Source organism: Opisthorchis viverrini, assembly GCF_000715545.1.
Source record: "Opisthorchis viverrini unplaced genomic scaffold opera_v5_71, whole genome shotgun sequence".
NCBI lineage: Eukaryota > Metazoa > Platyhelminthes > Trematoda > Opisthorchiida > Opisthorchiidae > Opisthorchis > Opisthorchis viverrini.
In genome coordinates, this window is record NW_008751727.1 from 1609344 (window position 1) to 1622598 (window position 13255).

The 13255-nt window shown below is 45.7% G+C and overlaps 2 protein-coding genes across 2 annotated transcripts in view; one reads left to right on the forward strand and one right to left on the reverse strand.

Annotated features, from left to right (window-relative positions):
- T265_13499 (hypothetical protein) overlaps window positions 1-11705 on the forward strand; it is a gene marked incomplete at both ends in the record, with an annotated part of 20555 nt that extends 8850 nt beyond the window's left edge. The window contains 3 exons of the mRNA XM_009169114.1: window positions 5024-5488; window positions 10703-10794; window positions 11575-11705. Of these exons, the coding sequence (XP_009167378.1) occupies window positions 5024-5488; window positions 10703-10794; window positions 11575-11704 (687 nt within the window). The remainder of the gene's footprint in view (window positions 1-5023; window positions 5489-10702; window positions 10795-11574) is intronic.
- The window catches only part of T265_04373 (hypothetical protein), a gene marked incomplete at both ends in the record, with an annotated part of 28881 nt that continues 20828 nt past the window's right edge, over window positions 5203-13255 (reverse strand). Inside the window, one exon of the mRNA XM_009169094.1 lies at window positions 5203-5435. Coding sequence (XP_009167358.1) covers window positions 5203-5435 — 233 coding nt within the window. The remainder of the gene's footprint in view (window positions 5436-13255) is intronic.

The window sequence follows — 13255 nt, forward strand, 5'->3', positions numbered from 1 at the left end:
GCTCACTGAGGCACTGAATATCACACCGAACAGTGGCACTGCCTGAATCTCGGAGAAATATCCCAGCCGGTCGCAAACGTAACTTGATTGGACGAATTATTAAGCGTCAGGTAAAAGTGGGCGTGCGAACCGACCCCGAATTCTGATGGCCATGGAAAGCCAAGGAAATGGAAGGGGCCCGTAAAGCCGGTAATGCCCGAACATTATATCGGTTAATCCGCGCGTCATGTCCCCGGAAACCTATAGGCGAAACCGAAAATGATCAGAATGGAGTAACCATCTTGAATAAAGGACACCTCGACAACAACAACTATTGTGGCAACTAGCTGCCACTCATCTGGAGCCCACAGTCGACGTAGAACCCTGGACGGTGAACGTAGAATCACCTATGGCCTCGGCGGTTTATGACTGCTCATGTTCTCTCAAGCGCCACGAAGCCCCCTGGTCCGAATGACCTCCCATCCGAATTGTTCAAAGATGAGGGTGAAATCCCCGGCTCTTGTCTGGTCTGTTTTCTTGTACTTGGGAAGAGAAGGCTGTCGCAGACGATTGGGTAGAGTCGGTGGTAGTGCTCATTTTCAAGAAAGGGGCTCTTAATGAGTGTGGTAATCACAGGGAGATCAGATTAAACCCAGTTGTGACGAGACTGCTGGTATCACTTGTACTTCGTTCCCTCATGGTGTTGAACACTGATGTCGTGCTGTCGATGATGATGATGATGACGATGACGATGAAGCATAAGGCTAGGGTTCGAGGCCACCCAGTCTTGCAGTAGCACTTTGCAGGTATGAAGCGCATGCCGAACCGTGAAATTAGTTTAGTTAGATTATTTATATTGTTTGAATTACTACGGGGTCAGATCCAAGAAGAGCTATGTCGTCTGCGCACTCGTTATCTCGGTAGACCTCTTTGCAGGTATGAAGCGCATGCCGAACCGTGAGCTGAAATTAGTTAGATTATTTATATTGTTTGAATTACTACGGGGTCAGATCCAAGAAGAGCTATGTCGTCTGCGCACTCGTTATCTGTTAGCGGTAGACCCAGGGAGCACTTCGACCCCACAGACATTAGAGGCTGATAGTGAGTCTTCCATAACCGTATGAATGATTCGTGACCTCAGAAGACAGCTTCCCGCAGAACCTCACGCGACCGCGGAAGTTGATGTACAGCTGCTTAAGGAGGATCAAGACCTCATGGGGGACACGTTTGCTCCACAGATACTGCCATAGTGGCTGACGGCAGTAAAGCATCGGTGTTGAACACTGATGTCGTGCTGTCGATGATGATGTTGAAGATATTGGGTCAAGGACGGCTTTAAGATCAAGAAACACAACCACTATTCGTTACTGGAAGCAACGTCGCTGTTCCAGAATTTGTTGTAAGGTGAAGATATGATCGATGCAACTTCTTGCAGGACAGGACCCAGCTTGGTTTTCACGGATCTGTCTCTCTCTGTATTCAGCCACCCTTCGAAGGATAAGGTCAGAGAGGACCTTCGGTATCACAGCTACCAGGCTGATGTCACAGTCGTTTCCATACAGCGTCCGCGTACTATATATGAACATAGGGTTAACTGTCGACATGCCCCATTTTGCAGACACCTTCTCTTCGTTCAATATAGCACCCATAAATTCCGTCAGATGGGTTACCAGGGATTCTCCGTCTCCTTTGAAAAGAACTGGATAGAGACCGTCCAATCCTGGGGCCTTCTCACCTTTCATCACTTTCTTACTGAAAAGTACTTTCAGTACCTTTCATACTTAACTTCCTCCGACGGGTCTTCAAGGTTTACATTCCATGCACCCGTATGCAGTATCTCTACAGGATGTATTGCAGGAGGCCGGCTGAACTGTTCTTTTAAGTGTTCGGCCCATCTTTCCAGTCAACGTTTCTGCTAGTGAATCAATGAACCATCTTCTTCACTGACCACCGTTCACTAGGGCCGGCAGATCGTATCAGTTGATGTAGGACACGGCTGTTTCCGGTAGCAAAAGCCTTCTTCATCTTCTGAGCTTTCAATGTCCACCATAGCCCTCTAGCTTTCCCTAGACTCCTCAGTATTTGGCGTTTGAAAGAGTAGCGCACTGTCGTACTCGTTGCCAGCTGGTATGGATTTCCTGGCATCAGTCATGGAAAACGATCCCGATGGTCTTGTAGATGAACTAGAGAAGTCGGTCACACAGTAGTGAACACCGCTAGCATAGCTGATTTCATATTTTGCCACGCTTCATCCACATGCTCACTGCCACCACAGTTTTGGTTTACTGTGGAGAGTTGTTGGGCTAGCTCAGATGAATACTGGTGAGCTATGGTAGTTTTCGAAGATGCTGGATCGGCATGCTTCTTGCTAACGAGGGTCTGGAGGCATGCACTAACCAAGGCGTCATCAGAATCAAGTGGTGTGCTCCAACCGGAACGGCGATCTTGAATTCTGGCTATCCACCGGTGGCTCATATCCACGTGGTCCAACTGGGTCCACGGCTTGTTTTGCATGGGGCACTCGTACATCCAAGCTATTGCCTTCAATGCATAGCTCCCTTCCCAACCCCCCACTTGACAGCCAATCGACAGTGCCGGATTTATGCACCAATTTATAATCTCCCGCCTGAAATGCGCAGCTACCTACCCTCCCCACACACGAAACTGCGGCAGCTACAACCACTGTACGACCAGTACGCGATTATTACAGCTGACAATGATAATGATGATGACTGCATTTGGTGGCCGCCAGGTTACGCAATGCGAACGTTCATGTTGAAAAATCGTACTTGCCAGAAACAGTTCATGATCAGCACACGACTCAAGGATTCAATCTCCGTTGTCTGTGTGGCGAGCATCGACTCCAAATCGGCCGCCCGAATGTGATTCAAAGGAGCTCAGACGACCTACTTGAGCATTCATTTCGCCTGCAAAAATCACAATGTCAGTGCTTCTTGCTTGACGAATGGACCCGGGTCTCTCAATAGAAAGTATCCTTATCAGCATCAGAACTGCAGTCCATTGGTGCATAACCGACACTACAAACGGGCACCGTTTCTTATGGCGAGACAGTGAGCTTGATTGAGCTGGATAACCGGACGGCGCAGGCATGGCTGTTCACTGAGGTCCAATCCAGCAAAGCGCGTTCAGCCTGAGGCTGAGTGCAACTTCCACGCCATATGTTCCACGAGTCATGGCTTCTGGGTCACCGGACACACGGAGGAGGGAACGTGGAAGAGCTGAGTTCATTCTTGGCATTCTGAGATGCATAACCACGCTTGAGTCTTGCATGCGTATTTCAAAGAAAGCGTACATCAATTTTAAGGGAGTTTAAGGTTTCAGCAGGTATTACCTGTTCTCAAATTTGACATAAAATACGGACGTTGATAGTGCCTATGTAGAAAAGTTCTCGTGGATGTAGAAAGGTGTTATTTTGTGTATCGTTAATAGGCAATGAGGAGCAGAAGGCCCTTCGGATAACTGACAGTCAAATGACGCAGCAACGTTAGCTTGCGTGGTAGGAAGGGTTGGGGAGGGACACAGAGCTGTGCGGGCAAGTGATGCTTCCCGGTTGCCCAGCTGAGGAAGGGGGTTTGGTTGAGGTACCCTACCTTGAGATTTTGACCCAAAAGTATGAGCCACAAGACTGGGAGGACGTAGGGTTTCGTTCGGGGACCCTGCCCCTGGCCTCTGACTGAAAAGTCTGATCAACGAGGCAGCGGGCATTAGGGCTTTGTTTGGGAACCCTACCTTAAATTCCGGGCACCCCTACAGCGGTTCTGCTCTTGAGACCCATCAGATAAGCCTGATCTTCGAATTTCAACCAATCTTATTGTGCATTTGAACGCTCACTTGTACGTATATCGTTATAAATTTATTAATTACGCTGTTTGGCGTGAATTAGCATTTGCAGTGTTTGCGCCGTTTTTGTACCGTGACTGATTTCGGCGGGCGGTTGGATCTGTTTTTGTCAGTCAGTTTCTCGTATGTCATTTATTACTTGGACCTTATTTCATCCCATATTCCTCATGGTGCACTGGAATAAAATAGAGGCTGTTCTCAGAATGCCATTTAGAATTGGTTCCCACTGGCAGTTCACGGTGTTCGTTAATTCAACGCTATTTTTGTTAACACTCTTTACATCTGGACTGGTTTGTATATGTCCTATTGGAAAGCTTGTTTTCATGAATTTTATCATGTGCTCATGATGATGTGCATTATGATGTCTTGTGCGGCTCATTGGGTCATATGCTACGGGGGTGACACAATTCGCGCCGTCTTCCAATCTATGATAATGCCATACGGTTCATAGCAAACTCTTAAATTTGAGTGTTAGTCTCTTACTCAAGCCAATACGATGCAACCTGAACAAGGAATTAGTGAAAAAAGCCATCAACTGTATTTCAGAATCGTATCGCCGTTCATCGGCTTGGAGTTCCTAAAAGGGAGCTCCTGACATTGGGGCTTGTGCCTTCTCGTGATTCTACGTTGTTTTGGATGATCCCACATCCGTTTATTACGATAACAGGGAGAACGACGCATTAGTTCCATTATTCTAGCGTTGTGTAACAGTGATGGTCATATGCTACGGGGGTGACACAATTCGCGCCGTCTTCCAATCTATGATAATGCCATACGGTTCATAGCAAACTCTTAAATTTGAGTGTTAGTCTCTTACTCAAGCCAATACGATGCAAGCTGAACAAGGAATTAGTGAAAAAAGCCATCAACTATATTTCACAATCGTATTGCCGTTCATCGGCTTGGAGTTCCTAGAAGGGAGCTCCTGACATTGGGGCTTGTGTCTTCTCGTGATTCTACGTTGTTTTAGATGATCCCAAATCCGTTTATTACGATAACAAGGAGAAGAACGACGCATTAGTTCCATTATTCTAGCGTTGTGATAACAGTGATAATAAAATCATCCAACCAAACCTTTTCCAATTGATTGAAAACCATCCAACCGTTTCTAGTTTTCCCTCTCTTGTCCTGTAATTCCGACTCCTACCTGATGCAACCTCTTCACTCTCTTGGTTTTCTTCAGACTAAAAGCATCCCATGTGGAGCCGATTCTATGGAAAATGGTGGCGTCACTTCGTCACAGAAGTCCAATATTCCACGCCATCTTAGCACAACCAAAAAGCCTTACAGTACTCATGAATCAGGCCCGTTGCCGCCTGTTTCTTTCAACCAATCAGATAACGTCAATCATTTGAATTGCAATCACAAGGAGGAACCTAGGTCACACGACGCAGATTTTGTTGGTGCCAACAACTTTCTTTCCGGGACGTTTTTGAACGAAACTGTTCCCCAGATCCCGTATAATGTGGATCCAAATGGAGGTGCTAGTGAATCCGGTGTCGGGGAAGCTGGCAGTAGCGGTGGTAATGAAAGTTTTACCACCTTTTCTCCGTCTGGAAGTTCTGAGGTGACTCGGAGACGTTCCCGTCGAGGAGCTGTCAGTGGAGAGGTTTATACAGAGGAGGATGCCGCTTCTTATGTAAAGAAGGTATTGTGTTTGAAATATGTAGGAGTTTATACTCCTGCAATTTTTCGGTCATTTTGTCTTGTTACTCACTACTCGGATTTACAGTGGTTGTACAGGTATATAATTCCCATTATATGTTTTTGATCAATACGTCTGAACACAAGCGTTGTATCGCTAAGCACTAAGGACAGCACATTCAAGGTGTTAATTCTGCCTGTGCTGCATGAAGATCAGATTATAAGTTCAGTGGCAGTCGGTACCTCATAGCCTTATTTTTGGGTAAGCCTGTGAGCAACGGGTTATCCAATCGCTGATTGTTTGGCTGGCGCTGATCCATGACAATTGCATGCACTGATTAGTCTTCGAAAGAAAAAAGTTAGTCCTTTCAACCATTCGTACTATTTTCCATTCCTGTGACGTTTACGGGCGAATAAGCGTGCACCGATAGCAGGATTAAAGACAGAACTGCCATATTCTAGCTTGGAGCTTATGGTCAGTGGTTTGAATCGCCTATGGAGTTACCATCCTCTTATTAGGAGATATCGAGGCTCCGGATTCGACGGTACTACCGATGTTTGCTGCGTTTATTATGCTGTGGTACACTAAACAACTGTTAGCATCACTCAGTTTCATCCCGAATCCATCCGCCTATTTCATAGGCATTGTCGAGAGTGAAATTTTTGAACATTTCTACTGTTAAACGCGGAATCATAAGATGATATATCTGTGAGGTTAGAACAAGCAATCTAGCCGACAGCTTTGTCATTTTGTTAATCAACACAACAGCGTTTCACCAATCACGCTGTTGACCTTGTCATCGTCAGGTCATTGTTGTGTTCAGCTATTGATTATGCGACGTCGTTTATCTGGTTGGACGTCTGAGCAATAACCACTGATCTCATTATTATGGTGTTACGCCTGTTTACCTAAGGACACATCACACCTAAGAATTCGAGTATAATTCCGAACGGTGTCTACCATACACACCTCTAATGTTGATTGAGTGGAAATCTGGCGGACCACGTAATCCGTCAGTCATATCACCATAGAAGTGACAATTTTAGACGATGTTTCTAACACATTTCAATCTGTGAAACTGAAAGTTCACTGGAACATTTGAACTAGTAGTCCTTGTCCAGTACTGCTGGGATGTTTCGATTTCCACAGTTGTCATACCAAACTGAGTACCAACTCTGTGTGGAAGGGAACTTCAGTTGAAAGAAATTCCGCCAGTCAGACTGGTAATAGGATTGAAATGGAGTCTTCTCTCTGTATCACCCTTTCGGTACCTAGCTGCCACCCCACTTGAGGGAAGCATGTGGGGCAAGATACTGCTCAGTTGCCCAAGTCTAGACAGAAGCAGTGAAGGAGGAGGAGGAGGAGGTAGCTTCCGACCGCGGATCTTCTGGTGAGTAAGTTCACATCTTAACCACTGAGCCATCTCGAGTGATCGTGGTGCACCACATCAATTGGTATCAGGCAAGGCTGTTTTTCTTCACTTTGCCTTTTCCAATTCGTGTGACTATGGAAGATTCACTTCCAGGCTCTAATGCCAGCGGGGTCGGAATGCTCCCAGAGCATTCACTCACAGATGGCGAGTACGCAGACGACAGGTACCATGGTAATGCAGGCAACACTAAGTAATGTAACTAATCCTGTCTCACTGTTTAGCATGCGCTTCACACCTGCAAAGTATACAGTGCTGCTGCAAGACTGGGTGGGCTAGAACCCTAACCTCGTGATTGCGGATGAGATGGCTGATACAGTAAGTAAATTTGACTACCTTGGGCGTCTGTATCAGTCGCAGTGCTCCGGTCAAAAATGATGTTTTCATTCGGGTTGGGAAGACCGGAGCAGCGTTCGTGAACCTGCATCACTTGTGACGTGGTCGTGACGTCAACCTGTCCGTCAAGGGTCGAGTTTACAATGCTGCGGTGTTATATGGGTCAGAAGCCTGTCCGCTACAAGCTGAGAACGTCAAAAGACTTTCAGTGTTTGACAGTCAGTGTCATCACATTTACTGAATCTTGTGGGTAATGCTGAAGTATGTGGAATGGTTTACGGAAAATGCAACTCGTCCATGATAGATGAACTGACCACATCCCATAGGTAACCTTGGCTTGGTCACGTTCTCCGTATGCCAGTCGACCGAAGAACCCTTTTTGCACAATCTTGCGAGACGTGGAAAAGAGCCAGAGGAAGTCAGGAAATGACTTAGTAGCGAAGTGTAAAAGCCATTACCAGGAAACTCAGTTGCAGTGACCCTGAATAGGGACCCGGATATGGGACACATCAATGGTTAGAGACATTGTCAGACGTGGCCCAGTCGCACCCTCAATGGCGCTTGTGCATCGAAGCTGTTTCTTTCAATACACACCTCCTCTCCCAGTCTCCGAACGAAAAGTCCACTGACAACCCTGTATTGACACATCAATCTGTATTGCAAGTTCGCGCTTTTTACAGCTGGTGATGATTGTTGGTGTTGCTTGAGCGTGTTTTCTATGCTGACTGCGCATTTGTGGTCAATCCGCATACAGTTGATCGGACGGGATTCTCTGATCTAAGGTGTTATTTTGTTTTTCCTCAATTTCCATTCCCTCAACTACCTAACAACAGTTTCATACCAGCGCAGACTCTCTGGTGATTTCCTCGGTTTTCCTTAACTTTAAACTGTGAACTTATTTGGAATAGTAAGCACGACAGCTCGGGATTGTCAGTACTTCTAGTCGGTCACCTCGCTATCACAATCTGACAATTAATAAATGACAGCCTTTTTCGTAATGTTGATCAATATCGTTTTCTTCGTGCAAGTTCAGATTCCCAATCGTCGGAAAACATCAGGAATGTTTTTCCTGTATACCATTCACGTACTCTTGACTTCACTAGTGTCATGCTGATCGATATCGTAACTCGAGTTGTTGTACAATCAACTTCAATCCTATTTCGTACTCGTCTCCAAAGTTCCTTCACAACCGCGGAGGTTTTCAAACTATGGTGTCGCTGCCAATATCGTAACTCGAGTTGTTGTACAATCAATTTTAATCCTATTTCGTATTCGCCTCCAAAGTTCCTCTACAACCGCGGAGGTTTTCAAACTATGGTATCGCTGCCGTCCGGTCATACGAAAGTAGGAAGTTATGATAGAGTAAACAGCTTAAAAGACCAATGAGCTGCCTAACTGGAGTGAGATGGGCCAAGTGGTTACAGCGCGAATTTACTGACCGGAATGTCTGTGGTTCGAATCTGACCTCTGCCTCTCGAATTCCCCTGTCTAAGCTTGGGTGATCTGGCATTATCCCATCACTCGTGCTTCCTTCGTGTGGCATGGTATCTAGACACCGAAAGGGTGTTACAGCTGAACGATTAACTGGAGCAAAGCAAAATGCATACACTGAAGTTAGACATCGCGTGCATTCAAGTGGGCTGTTCAGGTTCTCGTATTAAGCGGTAACGCACTTCTTTCGTAGTCTCATTTCGTACGTAGCAGTAGCTGAAGGTTCATGAAAAGATGTAACTCCGCACTGTATGTTGATGTAGGTACTAGCAGTTGTTTCAGATCCTACAATCTTTTGAGGTTCAACATTCTTGGCTTCCATGACAAAGTCTTCCTCATTGAATCACTACGAACTAACTGGATTGTATAACGAATGAATAGCTTGTCTTACCGACGTAATCACCTCCCAAACACCACTGCCTGTTAACCAGAACAGTAGTTTGTTGCTCTTACCTCTTGAGTTTCGTGTGCGGTAAATTGCCATTTTCACACCAGTGGTCAGTGTAGCCCACAGCTAGGTCAGAACTCGGGTTTCTGAGTAAAATTCACATGGCAGTCTCAGGATTCCAGCTACTTTGTTATCAATTGGCATGGGCAGAGCGAAGGCCGTGTGGGATCGTCGAGTATTTCGGAAGCTAGACGATAACAACTATCCAGTCCAATGTCGACCGCACCTACGAGGGTCAGATTTGTTTTGGCTACCAATGTACATTTTTAAACACGATCGTTTTGTGAAGTCAATGCTACATTATTGTTTCTAACCGACACTGTTGTGTGTCAACCGATCAACGGTTCCTAGTAAAATTCGGATGATCTACAGAAACTCTGTTTTCCGAATATTTTGCAGAGCTCAGAACAGTTGGCAATCAGATTTTAGAAGGTGCAAGTGTTTTAGATTCCCAGTTTAGCTAAAAATTAACGTCGACGTTCTGATGCTGACTGGGATGCATGAACTGGTTAGCAACGCTGATAGAAGTGACCCAGTCACAGCCAAAAGTACTCCGGTGACAAAGCTACCACCTGTAACACATATGTAACATACTGGTCATTCGAGCAGAGGAGCGGAACAACTGATGAGAACGTATCTGGAATATTCGGAATATTCGTTGCCTGTTCAGTGGTTGTTGGTTTGTTCACCGAGCTTGGCAATTAACTTGCAAACGTTTTGTCACCGAATGAGAGTACACAGTTAGTGCGCAGTTGGGTTGCGCCTAAGCTCTCACAAGCTCCGGGTACCAGCAATCGTCTCTGATGACCGATTTCGCACTTTTGCACATATAGTTATTAATAATATTTCGGAGCGCCACCATCTATTGTTGACCAGCTCATCTCCACATGTCACACGTCTTATGTTTCCTGAGGTAAAACATTTTAAGATAAAAAGACAAGTTTACCACACCGACGTGATAAAAAACGTTTGTTTACAGAATTGTTTATTCTAGTGGCGGTATAAACCATACGTTTGTGACAGTTGTTTGGCGGACTTGAGTCCAAGAGCGCTCAGAATTAGTGTCACGGGTCACTAAACGGAGCAATAATCTATTTTTGTTTTTTGGATTGCTCCTGTATAGGATTGGGCAAGCTTCATGTTTCCTCCGGGCTGCGTGACTACAGCGCGTCGACACTGTAGCACGATTGAGCGGTTATGATCAATAGTGGAACGCCAGTTTACGCTTTCGGTTTCTCGAGTTTTCATATGCTTACTCGGGTCAAGCTCAGCGTGGCTCTAGTGACCGAGTAATTTTGATATGTTTTGCCCTAAAATGATAATCCTGACAGGTAGTTCGTTTATGCTGATTGCTTATCTTTCCATAGGTTTCATCGATCGTGTTGAACCTTATAACATCCCTACCGTATATAGGTATCTTCATTTTTTATGTGTAAATGAAGCATATTCTACTTCGATTTCAGTTGTCTCTGTACCATCAAAGCGTTTTTATTCCCTCTTTCCCCTAATTTAGGTGGTACCAAAAGATTATAAGACAATGACCGCTCTATCAAAAGCTATCGCAAAAAATGTTCTGTTCTCACACCTGGATGAAACAGAACGCAGGTATGTTGCGTTATTTGCTGTTATTGACCCACTTTGGTTGGATATCTCATCAAAGCAACACTCCAGGTCAACGCGGCGTTGCCTTGGTGATTACCTCGGTTCTGATAATCAGATAAGGGTACAATAGTCAAGCTGAGTTAATCCGTACATCTAATGTCCTATTTTGATATCTGTTGTGGGAGACGAACCTTATGGTTGTACGTAAGTGAAGCATCAGTGTCAACACTGATGTTGCTGTGTTCAATGATGATGATGATCTGTTGTAGGGTTTGCGGGATATGTGCTGTTCAAAGTCACATTACTCTCGTTTAAGCAGTCGTCATCCTGTCCAGGCTTAAGTATTCTGGTCAGTCTACACTAAAGGGGAGGAGCACTGGACTCGAGTTTCGCTCTTATTAAAGCTCATCAGCAGTGCATATCCAATGGTCCTACCGGGTTTCGAACTCCGGACATCTGACATGCGAGGCGAGCGTCTTACCACTGTTTTACCGATCAGGTGACATGATTTGTGCTACAGGTGGAGAAGAATGCCTACTGCCCTATAAACTGAATGTACCCACCAAGTTCGTTCGTTGCATCGAAAAGTACGGGTCGCTTGAAGGTCTTAAGGCGCCGGCGATGGAGCCACTCTGGTGGGATTCGTATGAACCAGTAGGACCTCCCCGTGACCGAAAATTGTCGATTCATACTCGTCTGTAATGTGTAGAATCTCTGTTCAGCATGTCCCCAAGCATGACACGTTGACATTTACCGCAACGTATTCCTACTTTTTTCCGGCAGTGATATCTTCGACGCAATGTTCCCCGTTCATCGCAACCCAGGTGATGTCATTATTCAACAAGGCGATGAAGGTGATAATTTCTACATCGTTGATCAAGGCGAAGTAGACGTGAGTACCTGTATGCCACCGACAGTTTTCCAGGTTTATATCATTTCGACATTGGTTATAGTTGGATTACCGGCTCGTATTTCGTCTGTTTGCTTCTGGTTGCTGCGCACGGAGTGTTTGTTGCGCGACTTGACGGCCATGAGAAAAAATCTGGTTCCTCAACAATTTGCTTCAGAATTGTACTGGTTTGACACTTGCCTAACCCGGTTTCCGGTCACCTCAATACGGCTACCAGGATTTCTCACTACTTGTCACCAGACCACAAGTTGTTTTCTTACTTGTCCCAACTCTTACTGGAGGCTTTGAAACTTCCTCCGTTTGTATTTTGGACCAACTGAAGCACACTCTACCTTGCCTTCTCACTGTACCCCATAATCCGTGGTTGCACTTCCCCGATGGTGCCATATGGAAACCGCATCCCTACAAAACCCTGCCTTTTGGCCCAAGATGGAAAATTTTCCCGATTTCATCATTGTTTGTATCTCGAAGAGTTACTGCGTTGAAGTTGCCGGATAGCCAGCCTTCATTTGTTAGAAACAGTCCCCGACTTCTTACTGCGAAGGTATTCAGGCAGATGGCCCAAGTGGTTAGAGGGCGAATTTACTGACCGAAAGGTTCGTAGTTCGAACCCGACCTCTGCCTGTCGACTTCCCCTGTCTAGGCTTGGACAGGCTGGCAGTATCCCAGCCCTCGTGCAACCTTCGGGTGGCATGGCAGTCAGGCACCGAAGGGGTGCTACAGTTGGACGATTTTTTTTCAGGCAGATTTATTACGCTGGTCACCACGCGTTTTCTTCCTCATTTCGCTATCTAGTTGTTCAAATTGACTAGGTTCGATTTTCGCTCGTCTTCTATTCATTTCTATGCACAATGTGTGTATCAAGGTACAGATCTGCACAACTATTGATCAGGGTTTCTGTGCACGGTCAGCTTTCGAGCACACGGATGAGATGCTTGCGAAAACCGTACTTGAAACGACGGTTTGTTGGACTGCTGCTGGTGAGCATGGTCGAAATTAACAGAAACTTCCACCTTGACGTGGTGGTCGCGCTTGAGTGACTTGCTGGCTTGCTCCATGCGGTTTAATTACGCCAGGATAGCGAATGAGGACCAGTCAGGCGAGAGGCAGCGAACCCCCAAACAATGAGTAACCGTATTACGAGTCGGTTTGGAGACGAGGTCCTGCTATCCTACACAAATGGAGTATGATTTCTTTAAAGTGTTTCGTCGAGGCGGCCAGCATCTCCATATCTGGAGGCAGTAATACTGTTTCCGTCCGAAGAAAAACGGGTGAGAAAAGATCGTCATTAAAAACGTAACTCGATCCCGATTATGTCATTGTACGGATGGTTTATCAGTTCGCTTCCTCTCAGGATCATACAGGCCAGGGCAATCGCTCATCAAAGAGGGGAAGGAAGTTATGATGTCCATTTTTTGACTGTCTACAGAAATCATCCGACTCGACTAAATGACCACCGGATTTCGTCAAGGCCAACGGAAGTCACTGTGACGCACGCGGACCCTTCAAAACATTTATAATCAGCCAAAAAAGACGGAGTGCTGCTAGACTGTA